This window comes from Lithobates pipiens, unplaced genomic scaffold, assembly GCF_037356315.1.
Source record: "Lithobates pipiens isolate NorthernLeopardFrog02 unplaced genomic scaffold, aLitPip1_a1.2 Scaffold_3, whole genome shotgun sequence".
In the NCBI taxonomy this organism is placed as follows: domain Eukaryota; kingdom Metazoa; phylum Chordata; class Amphibia; order Anura; family Ranidae; genus Lithobates; species Lithobates pipiens.
Window position 1 is genome coordinate 195,394,453 of NW_027507790.1, and position 15,602 is coordinate 195,410,054.

At 42.8% G+C, this 15,602-nt stretch overlaps 1 protein-coding gene across 5 annotated transcripts in view; it reads right to left on the reverse strand.

The window, feature by feature from the left end:
• Positions 1-15,602, reverse strand: part of KIF2A (kinesin family member 2A) — a 127,972-nt gene that overhangs the window by 81,326 nt on the left and 31,044 nt on the right. For all 5 annotated transcript variants that reach the window (XM_077462672.1, XM_077462673.1, XM_077462677.1 and 2 more), the window contains exons 2-3: positions 13,542-13,636; positions 9,989-10,108 (exon numbers count right to left, since the gene is read on the reverse strand). In XM_077462672.1, coding sequence (XP_077318798.1) covers positions 9,989-10,108; positions 13,542-13,636 — 215 coding nt within the window. The remainder of the gene's footprint in view (positions 1-9,988; positions 10,109-13,541; positions 13,637-15,602) is intronic.

Below are 15,602 nucleotides of genomic sequence, written 5' to 3' on the forward strand. Positions count from 1 at the left end.
CCTGTGTAGACCATACACAACTACACCAGTTACAACTCCCTAAAGAGAAACGGTCATTCAGCTTACCTTTAAAATCCTTTTCTTGGAGTACATCACAGGACACAGAGCACCATAGTAATTACTATGTGGGTTATAGGCCACCTTCAGGTGATGGACACTGGCACACCCAAGACAGGAATTTCACTCCCTATATAACCCCTCCCATACAGGGAGCACCTCAGTTTTTGTAGAAAAGCAATATACATATATCCCAAAAGAGGGGTGGGACCTCTGTGTCCCGTGATGTACTCCAAGAAAAGGGATTTTACAGGTAAGCTGATAAAAATCCTATTTTCTTTATCGTACATCACGGGACACAGAGCACCATCGTAATTACTATGTGGGATGTTCCAAAGCAATGCTATCTGAGGGGAGGGAGACACAATCAGGGCGTCAGAGTTGAGGACCTATACTGCTGCCTGCAGCACACTGCGCCCAAAGGCTGCATCCTCATGCCTTTTTTACATCCACCTGATAGAACCTAGTGAATGGAAAAAAATATACCGCGCTAGGGAAAAACGTGAGAACAAATAAACTATGTGTAAAACAGGCAGCAGCAATAAATGTGATATAACACCCAACAGATATACAGAAATAGAAAACTGCGCCAACCCTATACCTAATTAAATAACAAAAAAAAAAAAAAAATTGTGTCAAAATATGTAAGTAATTATCATTAAATGATTATAACAATCAAATAAACACCTTAAGTGCATAAAAAACACAGCAATACATAAAGAAAAAAATATCACAAACAAAAATCCAATCATAAAAAGTTCATATGTGAGTCCAGATAAGCGTTTGTGACACCACAGTGATTCAACACGATCCAAAAGCGCATAAAGTGCCCGTCACCGTATATTGAATGCGCTTACCAGAAAATGAACAAATTAGGGCGTTTGTATATATTCGATGGGTCCCATCAAAAGATATCCTCCTTTTTAGTGGGTCAGCTCTCCATCTCCTAATAGTACTTTCCAGATATTAATATACTCCGTGGTCCCAATAGGGAGCTCAGTAATTCCCAAAAAAGAAAGGAACTAACATGGCATAATATCGTTTGGACAACTTATTGAAAGAAAAAAAGTAGCACACTTACATGTGGATAGATAAAACACAGCGTGTAGAAACAGTACATAAAAAGCCGGCCGGCAAACAGGAGCCCGTCCTCCTCTCCAACAACGTGGTGGCGTCACCACGTTGTTGGAGAGGAGGACGGGCTCCTGTTTGCCGGCCGGCTTTTTATGTACTGTTTCTACACGCTGTGTTTTATCTATCCACATGTAAGTGTGCTACTTTTTTTCTTTCAATAAATTGTCCAAACGATATTATGCCATGTTAGTTCCTTTCTTTTTTGGGAATTACTGAGCTCCCTATTGGGACCACGGAGTATATTAATATCTGGAAAGTACTATTAGGAGATGGAGAGCTGACCCACTAAAAAGGAGGATATCTTTTGATGGGACCCATCGAATATATACAAACGCCCTAATTTGTTCATTTTCTGGTAAGCGCATTCAATATACGGTGACGGGCACTTTATGCGCTTTTGGATCGTGCAGAACCTAGTGAATGTATGGACCAAACATCAGGTTGTGACCTTGCAAGTCTGAGTCATGGAAGCCTTGGTGATGCATCGCCCATGAAGCACTTACTGCTCTGGTAGAGTATGCTCTAACTCGAAAAGGCGGAATCCTCCTTTTTAAACCATAAGCCTGACTAATAACCTTTCCGAATCTACTCAAAAAAATAAAAATAAAAAAATAAATAGATTTCGACACTGCCTGCCCCTTCCTAGGCCCTACTGGCAGCACAAACAAAGCATCAGTCTCCCGTATCTGAGCAGTTGCTTTCAGATGGACTCTAACCGCTCTCACTATATTGAGAGTGTAATGGTCCTTCTGCAGAACGGAGTTCTGGGGAAAAAAAAATGAAGTTGGGGAAACATCTTTGGTTCCTAAGAAAACTAGATACTACTTTAGGTAAAAAGAAAGGATGGGTGAGGATGCAGCACCACCACATCCTTAAGAATGATTAAGTATGGCACTTTACAAGAAGAAAGCTGCCAACACAAACTCTTTTGGCAGAAGGTACCGGAACCAAGAACACCAATTTCCCTGTGACAAGCATCAAGGGAACATAGTGCAAGCGCTCAAAAAAAGGCTGACCTTGTAAAGCCGACAACCACACTGAATTCCCACAGGCACAAGGGCGACCTAACTGGTGGATTTTATGTGTGTTACTATGGCTGCAACCAACGATTATTTCGATTAATCGGTTAATAACCTTAAAAAATAATAAAACGGTCATTTTGCTGCGATTTGCATTTTTACTTTTTTTTGGCCAATTTGTTGTTGGGCAGATTAAAAAAAAACACAAATTGCCACAAAAACGCATTACTACATCCTTTTCTGCAGCTTCTCCATCGAAGTGTATCGAACCAAAAAAACAAAATAGCACCGTTTTGCGTTAAAAAAATGTCCTAGTCTTTTCCAAATATGCAGCAGCTGAAAAAAAAAATCAACGTGAACGTGTCCCATAGGAAACCATGTAAATGAATTGTAGTGTGTAGTTCTGCAAAAAGCACCAAAAAACACTGAGGTGTGACCCAGGCCTGAGATATTTAGTAACATAATGGGGTTAAAAAAAAAACTAGAATTAGTACAAAAAGAGCAAATAATCACTACTGTAAGGGGTTCATTTTTTATTATAGGACAGTGAAAGTAATATTTACAGTAGAAATTTGCTCTTTCAGGATGTTGATGGTCAAGGAGTTTACGGACTCTGACCATTTCCTTTGAACAATAGCCTCTTCTAGGACTGCTTCTCTGATGATTTCTCTAGGTTGAGAATCCAGCCCAGGTGTTTCAGATAACCGACTGTAGTGGACACCCTTGATTTTATCATGCCAACGACAGACAACATGCTACTGTAGATCAAGGTATGCCATTACTGCTATACCCTGGCCTCTTAGTCTTGCTAGTACTTGGGCCAGAACTTTTGTAATTGCCTGGGAAGCGGTGGCTAACCTGAAGGGCAAGGCTGCAAACTGAAAGTGGTGTTGCACCACCACAAGAAGCCTAAAATTTCTGATGAGCTGGAAAAATTGGCACATACAGTGCCTTGCGAAAGTATTCGGCCCCCTTGAACTTTTCAACCCACATTTCAGGCTTCAAACAAAGATATAAAATTTAAATTTTTTGTGAAGAATCACCAACAAGTGGGACACAATTGTGAAGTGGAACGAAAGCTATTGGATAATTTAAACTTTTTTAGCAAATAAAAAACTGAAAAGTGGTGCTTGCAAAATTATTCGGCACCTTTACTTTCAGTGCAGCAAACTCACTCCAGAAGTTCAGCGAGGATCTCTGAATGATCCAATGTTGTCCTAAATGACTGATGGTGATAAATAGAATCCACCTGTGTGTAATCAAGTCTCTGTATAAATGTACCTGCTCTGTGATATTCTCAGGGTTCTGTTGAAAGTGCAGAGAGCATCATGAAGACCAAGGAACACACCAGGCAGGTCCGTAATACTGTTGTGGAGAAGTTTAAAGCCGGATTTGGATACAAAAAGATTTCCTAAGCTTTAAACATCCCAAGGAGCACTGTGCAAGCAATCATTTTGAAATGGGAGTATCAGACCACTGCAAATCTACCAAGACCTGGCCGTCCCTCTAAACTTTCAGCTCAGACGAGGAGAAGACTGATCAGAGATGCAGCCAAGAGGCCCATGATCACTCTGGATGAACTGCAGAGAACTACAGCTGAGGTGGGAGAGTCTGTCCATAGGAAAACAATCAGTCGTACACTGCACAAATCTGGCCTTTATGGAAGAGTGGCAAGAAGAAAGCCATTTCTCAAAGATATCCATAAAAAGTCTTGTCTAAAGTTTGCCACAAGCCACCTGGGAGACACACCAAACATGTGGAAGAAGGTGCTCTGGTCAGATGAAACCAAAATCCAACTTTTTGCCCACAATGCAAAACGATATGTTTGGCGTAAAAGCAACACAGCTCATCACCCTCAACACACCATCCACACTGTCAAACATGGTGGTGGCAGCATCATGGTTTGGGCCTGCTTTTCTTCAGCAGGGACAGGGAAGATGGTTAAAACTGAGGGGAAGATGGATGCAGCCAAATACAGGACCATTCTGGATGAAAACCTGTTGGAGTCTGCAAAAGACCTGAAACTGGGACGGAGATTTATCTTCCAACAAGACAATGATTCCAAACATACAGCAAAATCTACAAAGGATTGGTTCACAAATAAACGTATCCAGGTGTTAGAATGGGCAAGTCAAAGTCCAGACCTGAATCCAGTCGCGAATCTGTGGAAAGAGCTGAAAACTGCTGTTCACAAACGCTCTCCATCCAACCTCACTGAGCTCGAGCGGTTTTGCCAGGAAGAATGGGCAAGAATTTCAGTCTCTCGATGTGCAAAACTGATAAAGACATACCCCAAGCGACTTGCAGCTGTAATCGCAGCAAAAAGGTGGCTCTACAAAGTATTAAACGCAAGGGGGCCAAATAATTTTGCACGCACCGCTTTTCATTTTTTTATTAGTTAAAAAAGTTTAAAAAATACAATAGATTTCGTTCCACTTCACAATTGTGTCCCACTTGTTGGTGATTCTTCGCAAAAAATAAAAATGTTATATCTTCATGTTTGAAGCCTGAAATGTGGCAAAAGGTTGAAAAGTTCAAGGGGGCCGAATACTTTCGCAAGGCACTGTACATACGTATACAGCTTTAATGTATGCAGCATGTATCAAAGCAATATATCTTTTTTGAAGCATGCGTAATGGAAGCATGGTCCATCAAATATGTTTTTAGGCAAAAATAAAAAAAAGTGCACACTGTACAGCCGCATGCATATAACACATGCCATGGAACAAGCATCTTTCCAAAGTAAGGATGCGTTTATGAAACGTGTTATGCCACATTACACACGAGGAATCATGTATATTTTAAGTAAACATGTATTAACATGCCTCATTATGCAACCATAAGCGATCATGCAACTTTTAGGTGATCAAGCATCCTTGTGCAGTCAAACATCCTTGCTTGATCACACAATGGTGCTGGATCGCACATTATGCGATTATGTAACATCCAAACAAGCATTTTTATTTTGTTATGTGATCAAGTTTTTATGTGATCACTGCTGCTCTCTTGCTTGAGGGCCCGGTGTGGGGAAAGGAGATCTATCACGTTTCTTTCTGCTCCAGGCAGAGGATGCGATTAAACAGCTTACCGCTATAGTAACCCAACCAAAGCTGGGGACAAACATCTTCGGTAACAAACAGGGGCTGGAAGATTGGAAACAGCTGCAACTGGCAATCCCAACAGCTCACCCAGATTAGCCACTTTTGGTCTCTCTGGGGAGTAAGGTACTGTGGAGGCATGATTAGAATCCTCGGAGCCTGATGGAGATGCCTTAGGAGCCCTTCTTTGAGGTGTTTGTAGCATTCTTGGAAGGCATAGTCCTAAGACCCAAATCAGAGGTAATAAAGTAACTAGCGCACCACCTTCTGAGTTATAGTCCAGCAAAGAAAAAATTGGTCGGGGGGCTAGAGCTGCAGCAAGGTGCTAACTTTTCATGGACTATCCAAGAATCCCCCCCCCCCCCCTTAATATCTTCCTGGTGGCTGAGACTAAGCATGCTGTCTGCTGCCGACACAGGCGAGATCTGAGGAGCATGAAAAAGGTATGTGCATTTTACCTCTCTAGTGGAGAAATTAGGCATGACAACATTTACTCACAGAAGAAATCCATAGGTGGACTTAAAAGTTCCTAGGATTCTTCACTTACCTTATCCACACCGCAGGATTCTGCCAATATCAGACAGATCCAACCTTCACCCCTTCTACTCCCTTGGACCTGTATAGCACCCCACCAGTGACCAAAGCACTGGGTCCCGGGGTCCAGCCCGCCAAAGACAAAACCTCATTCTTCTAATACGAGGTCCAGGTACCATCCACTTTGGGCTCAGTGGCACTTTGGATGGAACCGGTCTGTAGAGGCTTGTTTAAATCCAGTAAGGATCCTTACAGCGGAGCTCTTCAGAGCACATCTTCAATTGTGACCAACACCTTAGACGGTGGCGAAAAAACGGAGGCGCTTCCTGTATGGTAGGGGTTATATAGGGAGTGAACTTTCTGTCTTGGGTGTGCCAGTGTCCACCACCTGGAGGCGGCCTATAACCCACATAGTAATTACTATGGTGCTCGGTGTCCCGTGATGTACGATAAAGAAATTAAATGTTTGATCTGCCCAGGACAGGATCTGATCTACCTCTCTTCCTGCAACATGACTTTATCCTTAATGATGATTGATGCACGCCACCATCGCTCCAGTGTCTGACTAAATTCAAACTGGATGACCCTCCAGTAGGATGGTCTAAGGCTGCAGGGACAGCCAAACTGCCCAAAGTTTCAGGAAGTTTATCAGGAGACAACACTCAGATGTAAACCAAGTCCCCTGCATCAACTATTCCCCAGCCCAACAGGCTTGCATCAATCGAGGATCCGCCAAAATGTGGGAAGAAAGAACTTCCCCAGAATTTAGAGCCAGATTCCCGAACCACCAAGCCAGGGACAACCAGATTCTCAATGAAAAACCCATTGTTCTGTTCAGAGACTAGATAGACTTGTCCCACAACAACAGACTGTGGCATTGTACAAGTCTGTAGCGAAACTGGGCAAATGGCACAACTTGGTGAACACCTCCTGCACCCAAGCATCAGAGATGCAAGTAGTCCAAGCATCAACAAACCTGAATAGTGAAGGCACATCTTTATGCAGGGAGAGGCTTGTCTGAGGATTTGTTAGACCTTGAGTGTCAGGGCCTGCAGGTAGATTGGGAGCCAAACGAGGATTCTCGATGTGGAGATTAAGTGAAGAAATAAGAGACATTTCTTAAAAGTCAGAAAGGAAGAAGATTTTGCAATATGTTCCTTAGGCTTCTTCCAATAAGAAAGAGGGGTACCCTTACCAACAGTAGCATCCTTGATGATGTGGTCATCAGTATTGATGTGAAACAAGAAATGTGACAGAAGGCTTCCAAGAAACCTCCATAACTCAACAGTGGTTAGATCTCATTTAAAGTAGGCTTGCACTGATATACTAAGCATTTGCACTCGCACAAATGCTTCGATACCTGGAACCGATACCTTTTACGCATGCGATTTGAGTCCATTCACTTTGTATGGACTCAAATCACACTGCAAAGGCATAGTTACTCGTATGAGCTGATAAGAAAAAAAATCAGAAAAAAAGTCACAGCCACAGAGAACTAATATATACAGTTCTCGTCTCGCACACAACAGCCATACCTACTGATCGAAAAATAAAAAATGAGAAACGGCGCCAATAAAAATCAAAAAAAGGTATTGGATGTTCTAAAACAGCACCAAAAATTTGTAAGAACTAATAAAAAGGGTACAAATAGACATCCAATATAACGTGAATATATGATATATATTTTACCAATATGTGAACCATGAATTTAGTGTTAAAACAGTCCAACAAAATATTAAATAATGAACAATATGGTGATTCAAATTGTCTATATATGTTTTCTCCAACACCGTGCCTCCTAAAGTGCAGTGTGCTTTTAATCTTGAAGGGACAAAAAAGTGCTTTACCCGAAGTAACATAAATGGGCTTACCAGATTTCTTTGGCCACAGAGCGACCACCAGGCATATAAATAAAAGGGGATCCTTTGTCCTATGGCTGTAATCTTCCAAGCCACATGCAGCGCCAATCGGCTATTTCCAGAGTTAATCGGACTTCAATCCAATCATGAATGGTAAATCCCTCAATCTGTTTGTTACACTTAGGTGTATATCCACAGCTCCTTTTTCATTAAATCTGTGAAGTTAGGTTCCCCCATAAACGAGCCACAGAAAGGCAATAATAGTGTAATACTGTCTTTAATTAAAAGCACTTACATACATGTATATCATACAGCAGATAGCGGCGCAGCTGGGGGACGAGGCAGAGGCCGGTGTATGTGATGTAGGAAGCGCTGTCTGCGTCTCAGCCAGAGGTGGAGAACGCCTGTAGCATGCGTCCCGAGCCATCAATTTTGATGCATTTCGCACTCAGGCACACGTCATCTGGAAACATTTTTGATATATATGCATGCAAGTGCTTTTAATTAAAGACAGTATTACACTATTATTGCCTTTCTGTGGCTCGTTTATGGGGGAGCCTAACTTCACAGATTTAATGAAAAAGGAGCTGTGGATATACACCTAAGAGTGTAACAGATTGAGGGATTTACCATTCATGATTGGATTGAAGTCAGATTAACTCTGGAAATAGCCGATTGGAGCTGCATGTGGCTTGGAAGATTCCAGCCAAAGGAGAAAGGATCCCCTTTTATTTATATGCCTGGTGGTCACTCTGTCAAAAGATATCTGGTGAGCACATTTATGTCACTTCAGATGAAGCACTTTTTTGTCCCTTCAAGATTAAAAGCACACTGCACTTTAGGAGGCACGGTGTTGGAGAAAACATATAGAAGATTTTAATCACCTTATTGTTGTTTATCCATTATTTAATATTTTGTTGGACTGTTTTGACTCTAAGACCCCTTTCACACTGGGGCGTTTTTCAGGCGCTTTAGCGTTAAAAAAAAGCACCTGTAAAGCGCTTGAAAGAAGCCTCATCTGCAGTCCGAATGTGAAAGCCTGAGTGCTTTAAGAGCCCTTTCACAATCTCAGTGCCCGAAAAACGCTCGTAAAGCGTTGCTTAAACTAGCAGCGCTTTACCAGCGTTTTTCGAGCGCTATTGGGGCGCTTTTAACCCCTGCTACTGGCTAAATAAAGGGTTAAAAGCGCCCACAAAACGCTGCTGCCAATAGCGCTTTTCAGGCGCTTCCCATTGATTTCAATGGGAAGGGGCGCTTTAGGAGTCGTGTATTCACCGCTCCAAAAGCACTGCAAAGAAGCTGCTTGCAGGACTTTTTTTGACACCCTGCCAGCGCAGCGCCTCAGTGTGAAAGCACTCGGGCTTTTACATTGGGATTGCAGTTGCAGCTTCTTTCAAGCGCTTTACGCTTTTTTTTAAACGCTAAAGCGCCTGAAAAATGCCCGAAAAACGCCCCAGTGTGAAAGGGGTCTAAATTCATGGTTCACATATTGTTAGAATATATCATATATTCACGTTATATTGGATGTCTATTTGCGCCCTTTTTATTATTTCATACCTACTTGATGGCTATCCTCCACAGTAGGTAGATTATATATATATATATATATATATATATAGAGAGAGATATATATATAACACACACAGTTCCCTGACCCTCACAGCAGCCATCTATACAATTTACTACCCCCCCGACAGCAGCCATCTATACAATCCCTCCTTTACGGGAACCAATATATATATATATATATATATATATATATATATATATATATATATATATATATATATATATATATATATATATATATATATATATATAGACCCCCCCCCCCTTCCCTCCCCAATACAACCACAGCCCTGGAGCTGTGCTTGAAGTTAAGTTTCCCTCTTCTTCCTAACCAACTCCTCTGCCAAACCCATTTCTGACAGGTACTTGCTCCCATTTCCACTTGAATTACCTAGGTGGAAGTATGCGCCCTCACTGTCCACAAGCTCCCGGGACACATCACAGGATAGGAGCATTCAGGGACAGCAGCGCAATTTGCACATGCGCAATGTGGAGCCGGCTGTGAAGCCTCAGCAAGTCATAGCCGACTTCCCGTAGTGAACATGGTGATGCCAGGAAGACAGGCGAAGAACTGACCCAGGTGAGGACAGTTCAGGATTCCTGGGCTGGCAAGTGCCTTTTTATTAAAAGTCAGCTGCTACAGTATTTATAGCTGCTAAGTTTTAATTTTTTTTTTTTTTAAGTTGACTGAAGAACCTAATGATCAAAAGGGACTGACCTTGACAATTTTGTTAACTTTTGTTGTAGGCGTAGGTGGAGGCGGTAATTCAGGGCCAGGCTCAATCTCTTCATCTGGGGCCAAATCAGGGTTAAGTGCAAATATGCTATCCAAGTCAATCTAAGAGACAAAGAATGATAAGCAATTTCAGAGATTGCTGTTCAGACACAAATACAAACAGAAAAAAATTGGCATATTGACACAGAGAGCAATGCTGTCTCACCATGCTGGCCTGCAAAGACATGTCTTTTTGGAAAATTTCTTTCTTTTAGAGGTCATTAACCTGGGCGCTTAGCCCTGTACAGCAAAGAGCCATTTTTTTTCTGTACTAGTGCTGAGCTGTGTGCAGACAGCCCAAATAAATTAATAGACACTCATCAGGTGTACAGACTCACTTGCACAGCAGAGTTTGACAGATACACAGGGACAGGTGCTCTGGCTATACCTTCAGATCTGTGGACTTGTCAGACTAGACGGTGCAGGCGAGTCCATAAAGCCAATGTGCGCCCATTCACTTATTTTGGGCTGTCTGCTTGCAGCTCAGCACTAGTACACTAAAAATAAACAAATGTTGTACAGGGCTGAATGCCGGTATGAATTAACCATAAAAAGCACAGTAGTATAATGTGCACAGACACTTCCAAAAGTCTTACAATCTGAGAATTTCAACAAGAATGAAAAGGAACTACCTTGAACTTTATTGCTTTTAATATAAATTACATCTCACTTAATTTGGACATCCTAGCCCCATTTTTCTTTGGTCTTCTGAAACCAATATGGAAAGGAGCAAGTGTCTTAATCTCACAAGGTGAATATTTATTAAAGTGGTTGCAAAGGCTCAAGGTTTTTTACCCTCATGCTTTCTATGCATGAAGGTAAAAAACCTTCCAAGTGCAGCAGCTCCTTCAATACTCACCTGAGCTCCACAGCAATCCAGCAATGTGCACAAGAGTTTCAGCTCTCCAGGGACTCTCACGCCTCATTGGCTTCTGCAGGGGAGGGGGGGGGGGCGTGAACCACAGCTCTGTGTGAATGGACACGCATAGCAGTGGCGTGGAAACGAGCCTGCTTGTGTGTCCCCCCAAGCTGCTTGTTTTTGGCGCACTCGGCAGGAGGGAGCAGCCATAAAATTCTGCCAGGGGAAGAGGAGAATCACGGCTGCTCTCTGCAAAACCACTGCACAGAGCAGTTAAGTATGTCATGATTGTTTTTTTCTAATTGCCTTTAACCACTTCCCACCCGGCCAATGCGTATATACGGCCGGGTGGGAGCCGCCTGCTCCTGATAGGACGTTTGGGAACGTCATTCAGGAGCAGCGGGATCGCGCGCGCGCGCCCGCGCAGCGGCGCGATCCCGATGTGCTCGTGTCACCCGGACACGGCACATCTCAGATCGGCAAGAGGGCTCTGTGATTGGCCCTCCTGATCACATGACGGCCGTGTCCAATCACGGCCGTCATGTGATGTAAACAAACAGCCGGTTGCTAGGCAATCGGCTCTCCTCTCCTCACACGGAAGTCACCGCTGAGGAGAAGAGAGCAGATCGCTGCAGCCGGCTGATGATCAGTGAGTATGGGCTGCTTTTTACAGCTTTTTACTCACTGATCATCAGTGTAGTGTACACACACAACACACCACACAGTACAAACACAGTCCCCACATATGTCCCCAAAACACACATGTCCCCAAAACATACATGTCCCCAAATAATAAAAACACATGTCCCTAATAATAAAAACATGTCCCCCACATATGTCCCACTAAAATCACATGTCCCAATGATTATCTGCACACATATGTACGTGATCACCTGCACACATATGTACATGATCATTTGCGTACATATGTCCGTGATCACACAAACCAATTATTATACACTTAATGAAATTTTTTTTACCAAAAACATGTAGCAGAATACATTTTGGCTTAAATTTATGACAAAATTTGATTTTATTGGATTTCTTTTCAAATAGAAAAAAGAAAATATAGTTTTTTTTCCAAATTTCCGCTATTTTTGCGCTTATATCGCAAAAAAAAAAAAAACGGAGTCGTGAATAAATGACACCAAAATAAAGCTTTATTTGTGCGAAAAAAATGATAACAATTTCATTTGGGTACAGTGTAGCATGACCGCGCAATTGTCACTGAAAGAGCGAGAGCGCTGAAAGCTGAAAATTGGGCTGGGAAGGAAGGGGGTGAAAGTGCCCTGTATTGTAGTGGTTAATATCACCAACTTTCCTTTATGGTGTTACAGTTTGAAAGTACTGTACTTGGCTACACAGATCACACTGCCCCCCTGCCACACTGGGATATAATGCAGCACTGTGCTATAGAGGAATACAGACCCCAACATACTTAACTAGAGAGGAATAGTGCAGCCCCTACTATAGACCACTATAGTAGGGTCTGCACTATTACTCTAATGCCTGGTTCACACCTATGCAGTTTTTAGTGCATTTTCAGTTTAGCAGAAACCCACTACAGCCCATTTAGCATGGTTTCCTATGGCTGTAGTTCGCATCTGTGCATTTTATGTAAAGAGCCAGGAATTTTTTTTTCTGTTTTTTAGTTCCATAGACTTCAATGGATTAAAAACGTTTATTGAAAAATGCAAAATGCACCTGGAATATGCAACCTGCAAAGGTGTGAAGCAGGCCTAAAGAAATCTTGCAGCTCCTGTGAAATTGTTAGCGGAAAAATACAGCATCTACTTTACTGAGCAACAGAGAAATAACTGTCCCTGCTACACTACGTTCTACAGAAACAGCCCAAACCCTATTTAACTCTGCTATAATGCATAAAAACAAATTCATAGCAACTTGGGCCTAGGGAATAGAAATGCAGGACACATATGTAGGCCCTGTTTTACAAGCAGCTGAGAGGTCAAATTAGCAATATGCAGCTAGGGTCGGAGAAAGGTGAATAAAAGAATTAGAACGCTAAGAATTTGTAAGATTTTGGATTGCTGCAATGGAAGTCTATAGAGACGCCATTTGTTGCTGGATCGGAAGCATTGAGGCAATGGTACAGCTGTATTTTCTGCACATTTTTGGAGAGCCTTCAAGTTTTTTTCCCCTTCATGCACAAAGGGGGAAGAAAAAGAAAGAAAATAAAAAGTGCTTGGGATCCCCGCCAGCCCCCTCCTACTTGCCATCCAGCACAGTGCATGAGAGCATCATCTCGGCTCTGTCCTTCCTCACAGGGCCGAACCAGAGCAGTGGGCAGCCATTGGCTCCCGCTACAGTCAGTCAATCAAACTCTGACAAGGGAGTGGGGGGAAAAGGTCATGTCCTGCTGCCCGTGGTTATGGATGCAGGCTTTGCCGAGAAGAGGAGGATTGGGGCTACTCTGTGCAAAACCATTGCTTAAGGCAGGTAAGCATGACATGATTTTAGAAAAAAAAAAAAAAGCAACAGCAGCTTTACAAACACTTTCACTACAAAAAAGACAGCATGGCTGTAAGTTTAATTAACACTTTACACTTACATCCTTTACTATTAGATGTCTAAGATTACATTTATCTACAAAAAAAAATAAAAAAGGCGAAAACCTACCTCCTTTCCTTTTGTGTCTCCGTTTTCAATCCATTCTACTGTAATACTCTCACTGTCCTCATTTAGGGAAGTTACCATGGCTTGGTGTATGCGACCTGCAAAAATGAACACATTGACAGCACATTAGACAGGATTATCAATGACAATCTTAAAAACAAAAACAAAAAAAAAGGGTAAAAAAGCAAAGAAGGCATCTGCTCACTTCAGTATACAGGGCAGTTATAATGATATAGTACACAAAATGACAATTATGGACCTTCGGTCATTTTATCACATTTCCATCTAGTAAATCTTCTCCCCTTTTTGTTTTAACTATGGATAGTAAAACGTTTTGTTCTTTTCTGCCAGTAAATAGCTTACACAGCTTGCCGCGGTAGGCGTAAGTGATAAGAGTGCCAATGAGAGCTGCAGGAGTTCCTCTATGTAAATCCAGGAAGTGAACAGGCAGCATCTTCAGCTGCCCACAGTTAAAATGGCTGCATCCAGACTTAGCGGAGAGAGATTCTTGCAGCATATTTGGCAAGTACAGAACCACAGTATATATAAAACAATATGCAAAAGTGGTTGGAGGGAAGCTTCAGACTGGCAAAGATGTTTTTGTTACAAATTATGCGAGCAGACTGCAGTTCCTCTTTAAGGTAACAATAGGCATTAGATAGTTGACTCCATTTCCAGTAGTTTTCAAACCAGTGCCCGTGAGCTACCTCCCAAGGCCAAGGCTAATCTGGGTGAATAGGGATTTGAAAACCTTGTAGAAGAGGCTGAATCTCCCAAACGGGACACAGCAGTAAAAACTGACAAGTGTTCTAATCCTTCGCCACTTTTGTCCAAAATTTAAAAAAATAGGATTTTTGCACTCACCGTAAAATCCTTTTCTCTGAAGTTCATTGACGGACACAGCATCTTCATCTTGACCTTCGGGTTACATCGCCCCTTTAGGAGAGGATTAGGCCGAAAGTGTTAAAAACAGCAACGCTTGCACAGTGTTGTGCACAGGGGGTGGTCCTACTGGCTATAACCCTTCACACTGCATCCAGCAGCTCAGTTTGTCAAAAGCCGTACAAACATAAATCGGAGGGGTGGGTGCTGTGCCCGTCAATGAACTTCAGAGAAAAGGATTTTACGGCGAGTACAAAAATCCTATTTTCTCTCATTCATTGACGGACATACCATCTTCATCTTGACCTTAGGGACGTCCCCAAGCAGTGTCAAAGAAACGAGGGATGGGAACAGCAAGAAAATGACTCCACCCATAACAATCAGAGCTTCTCAACGGAGGAGTTGCAACCTTAAACAGCCGCCTACAAAACCTTGCGGCCGAAGCAAGCACCCGAAGATGCGCTCACATCAACCTTGTAAAACTTTGTGAAAGTGTGAAGGGACGACCAGGTCGCCGCCTTACACACCTGGGAAACGCACGCTTGATGTCGGAAAGCCCAAGAGGCACAAGTTGTCCTGGTAGAATGTGCCGTGACAGGAAAGGGAGGCGCCCCCCCCCTTTATGGCATAAGCCTGAACCACAATCTGTATGAACCACCGAGAAATGGTGGCTGATGAGACCGCCAGTCCCTTCTTCGGACCAGCCACCAATACAAACAGCGAGTCCGACCTCCGAAAAGTAGGCGTAGCAGATACACCCACAGAGCCCGGACCACATCCAAGGAATGCAAAGCCACTCTTTGGGGTGTGATGGCTGAGGACATAAGGATGGAAGAACAATGTCTTCATTTAGATGAAAGGCCGAAATAACCTTTGGCAGAAACGAAGGCTGCGGACAGAGAACTGATTTATCCTTGTGGAAGATCAAGTAGGGAGACTTGCAAGACGAGGCCGCCAACTCAGAAACCCTCCTGGCACATGTAATAGCCACTAGAAAGACTACTTTCTGAGAGAGTGTCAATAAGGGGATCCTCCCTACTGTTTTCAAACGGTGGTTTCTGAAGCACCAAGAGCACCAGATACAAATCCCATGGAGGCAGCAGTGGTCAAACCGGAGAGGCCACATGTCGAAACCTCTGAACAAACAAACTCACCAAATGAATGAGCCGCCAAGGGTCGCTG